At 41.0% G+C, this 4126-nt stretch overlaps 1 protein-coding gene across 1 annotated transcript in view; it reads left to right on the top strand.

Moving 5' to 3' along the window:
- ndufa10 (NADH:ubiquinone oxidoreductase subunit A10) overlaps positions 1-3804 on the top strand; it is a 6673-nt gene extending 2869 nt beyond the window's left edge. Inside the window, exons 5-10 of the mRNA XM_035676988.1 lie at positions 306-427; positions 677-756; positions 873-927; positions 1023-1108; positions 1300-1408; positions 3594-3804. Of these exons, the coding sequence (XP_035532881.1) occupies positions 306-427; positions 677-756; positions 873-927; positions 1023-1108; positions 1300-1408; positions 3594-3662 (521 nt within the window). The 3' untranslated portion in view covers positions 3663-3804. The remainder of the gene's footprint in view (positions 1-305; positions 428-676; positions 757-872; positions 928-1022; positions 1109-1299; positions 1409-3593) is intronic.
- Positions 3805-4126: the final 322 nt, after the last annotated feature.

Raw genomic sequence — 4126 nt, 5'->3', positions numbered from 1 at the left:
GAATACCAATGTGTGGGTAGTGAACGGCAGATCTGCTACTGAACAGCGTGATACTGACAGCACTATAGCTACATGAGGTAGCTGCTGAAGTGACTTTTCAGTGATAATAGCTTAATAGCGCTGGTTATGCATTCAAATATAACAGCACATTTCAACCAATCAATCAACCATTAAAGGTTCTATTGGATTTTATTTCAGTAGGCTGAAGTATAAAAAGTGTGGGCACATTTTGATTTCGTCTCATTTGCTTTCAGTTAGAGACGATGCTAAAAATAAATGTAAGATTTGTCTCTGACGTGTTGCAGGTGTGCAGCACTACAATGAGATCAAAGGCATCAGCATCTGTGAGTTCCTACCTCCTCACCTCTCCATCTACGTTGACCTGCCGGCTGAGGAGGTGCAGAAGAAGCTGAAACAGAGCAGCAAGGTAGTCTCACATACATACACACACACACACACACACACAAAGTACACATGATGACATTCAAATGTTTTTATATTCTATGGACTCCTGAGGGTAGAATCAGCCACTGTAAACCTAATATACCGTATCGTGTAAATCTGCAGAATCTTCTAAAAATATTGCGATACAAGTTTTTGATATTAACCCCCAGCACTATAATCAGGCTTTGTAACCTCCCAACCACTCATTAAAATGAAATGGCTTTATTCTCAGTCCTATCTTCAGAATGTGCCCCTGGCTTATCTGAAGAGCATTGAGGATTGCTACAAGAAGTCTTTCCTGCCCCAGATCAGGTGAGCAGACATGAAAAACAGTTGTATAAGTTGGAATTTGATATTTAGAAACTCTTAGCCAGATTGTGTTCACTTTTCCAACCGAACCTAAAGAGGGTTTCATGTTTTTCTTCTAGGGAAACATCAGAGCTGCTTGTTTACGATGCGGCCCAAGCCCTAGATGCCGAAAGGGTAAGACTATAGCGGACAGTAGCTGTTATTCTGACCCCTAGCACTGACTCATTATTCGTGCAGACAGACAGCTCTTTATTGTGTGCCGTCCACAGGTGGCAGAAGACATTGAGTATTTGAAGTTTGATAAGGGGCCGTGGCTGGAGCAGGATGACATCACCTACCACTACATGAGGAAGCTGTGAGTTTGTGATTGCTGCTATACACACTGTAATGCGAGTTACCTAGAGGAAGATCAGATTCACACCAACATATCACAGCCTCAGCATCTGTGTGTCATGCTCGTTCTGGATGAATATACATGAAGGTAATAAATATGCAGGTTTTCAACATTTCTCCTATAAGCAAGTCTTTTTGTCTGTGTTTTTACAGCGTGCAAGACAAACAGGGGGTGGCAACCCTGACCCACATACCGAAGTTTCTGCCAGAGATAACCATCGGGGCCCACGAGTACGATGAAAAATACTACGCCTTTAGATCGGTATGTAGAGACAAGATGTTGTTTCTTGCCGGTTTGGCTCGGTGCCTTTGCAGCATGTCACTCCCCATCTCCCTCTCCACTGTAGTTCATGTTTAAATATTCTGTATATATGCAGCTCCATTGCTAGTGTCTATTAGTGGCACTGTAGCACCATAATCTAACTGACAACTGGGATATGAATTATATAGAAAGAGATGGCTCCCCGTTGCAGCCCAGGTTGCACATGTCATGTTAGATGAAGCACAACAGCAGGTGTCCTACAGTTAGAGGCAGTGTGTAAGTTCTATTGTGTCGTTTCTTATTTTGCTATTGTCATTTCGTTGCATCACAAATCACACTCTTCTGGAGTTTATGTGAGAAACATATGTGCTCTGGAGTGGTTGACAAGGCAGGGATGCCGTGCAAAACAACTAGTGTTTTCTCACAAACTACTTTAATATGCTCTCTTTGCTTTCTCTACCACACACACCGACAGCTCTGCTGCACTCTGCACACACACACCGGCTCTCGGTCTCTCTCTCTCTGTGTCTGTTCTGAGCTCAGGTTTGCAAAATTGGACCTGTGCATGAACTCTGTGAGATTTTAGGTGAGAAAAAGGTAACATAGCAACAGAATCTAGATTCATATCTGATCAGCACTGCCTAGTTCGACAGTTTGATCTGAGTTTGGTGCGCTGTGCTGGACGGACTCACTGAGAATGAGCTGTCAATCACAAGGTAGCCACGCCCTAAAGCTGTATCATGCTGTATGGAAGAAGACTGAAACTAGTGACTGAGACCATAAACTCTGTTCACTGAGCTCATCAATCAAATGAGAAGTCGGGTCAATTCTCCATTAGACTGCATGCTATCTGTGTGTTATTGCAGCCTATTGCAGCTCCCCCTGCTGGCTTTTACATAGAATGCAGGTTTGCGACACTTCCGTGTTGACTTCACTTCACAGACCCAGAAGCTCTGTCCATTATAGATACCGTCAATGGTTCTAACCATTAGTGAGGTGGCTATTACATTTCTTGATGCAGTCATCCATGCTAGCATTTGACTGATGCAAGTCTCCCACCCCTGTCACCCCTGGGGTTGGATCACATAACAGTAAACTCGACTAGCCATTATAGGACGAGAGATATTCACCCTAACCCACCTCAAGTAAGTAAAGAATAAACAATGATTAGTATGCTAATCCTGCGGATCAGCTGGGGGTTCCTAATGAGACACTGGTTGCTGTGTTAATTAGCAGTGTTGTGTTCACTGAAGTTGCAGGAGGATGTTGCCCTTTGGTTTTATGTTTTGTTGTTATCTGAGGATAAGTTACCTTGTGATGGGCACTTTATTAAAAGTAACAGAATCATACTGAGGAATGCTGCCTTTGTCTAAATCCTCACTGTAATCTTTTATATTGAGTAATTTTATTTCTCTACCCTTTGCCATGTGACGCCTGTGCTGTACCGTCGGAGAGATGGAACAAATTTTCTTCTGCTGAAATATTGAACGGCTCCTAGTTACAGGAAGGCAAATGCCAGATGTGGAATATTCTGCAAGGCTTTTGGTATCATCAGTCTTTCAGGGAAACATTTGGGTCTGACCTTTTCTGTTTATTGACTGGAGACTTTTTTTTGTGTGTCCCCCTGCTGCAAAAATGAGGCTGCGTAATGCTACAGGAGGCTGTGACCTGACATTTAGTTCTGAGCCTGGCTCTCAGTGGAGAGAATGAGAAGTGTGGCACGCGGTGGCATAATCTCCCTCAGCACATTTGAGTTGACAAAGTAAAGTCATGGAAGGACATTTTGTAACACAGCTTCCCTTGTACATTTTATGGAAAATAACAATGAGTTATTACAATTATTACAATGAGTTGTAACAAGTAAGTGGTTGATTTGTTTTTTTTATTCAGATGATTAAACTGATTAATCAGCTATCAAAGTTGACTAATTTTCTGCTGATCAAATAAACTATTATTAAATCCCTTTAAATTTAGTGTTAAAAGAATCAAATTTAACTCTGCAGGCAACCCAGTTATCTTAATTAGATGCTTTCAGAATTTCAATTAGAACAAGTTGATTTTAAATACAAAATTATTCTCCTGCTACTTAACTTTCCAACAACCCTGAACTGTTTGTGTGGCATTCTGTTCTCAATGTTCAGTCTTCTTCTTTTTTACTTTTATTTAAATTTTTTTGTCCTTGTAGCTCCCTGGGAAGAAGTATGCCGCTGGTTATAATGAAGACATGGGAGACAAACACATCTGGCTGAAGTGAAGTCCACAGGCGTCTAATTCAACCCTGGCTGATCTGCTCAATGAGTGAACCCTGAACCACTCGTCCATTATTGATCCAGTTGTCTTCTGTTGTACATCCTAAATAATATGTATGTATTAAAAGAGTAAATTTTGAATCTACACAAAGTCTTTCTCTTTTGTTCTCACTCTGCGTGCCAGAGAAGTTTGAAAGACAGAAATTGCAGTTTCTTATATAGGATCATGAAAAGACACAGCTGGACTGGCTTATTGTTAATGTAGCAAAGGTCTGTTGTGTGTCACAGTCCAACGTGACCAATATTAAAGATCGCCTTCACACATACATTAATACATAATACAAATGGTCTGCTTGGAACAATAGTGTGAATCTGATGGGTTTTTTTTTTTATGTATTTACTACATTAAACCTTCTAGAATAAGCAAATGTTCGATTCTAAAGTTTTCTTCACTGTAAAGTCCATTCTC

Source organism: Morone saxatilis, unplaced genomic scaffold (assembly GCF_004916995.1).
Source record: "Morone saxatilis isolate NCDOM2014 unplaced genomic scaffold, NCSU_SB_2.0 Contig5, whole genome shotgun sequence".
NCBI classification, from domain to species: domain Eukaryota; kingdom Metazoa; phylum Chordata; class Actinopteri; family Moronidae; genus Morone; species Morone saxatilis.
This window is presented reverse-complemented; position numbering and strand designations above follow the sequence as displayed.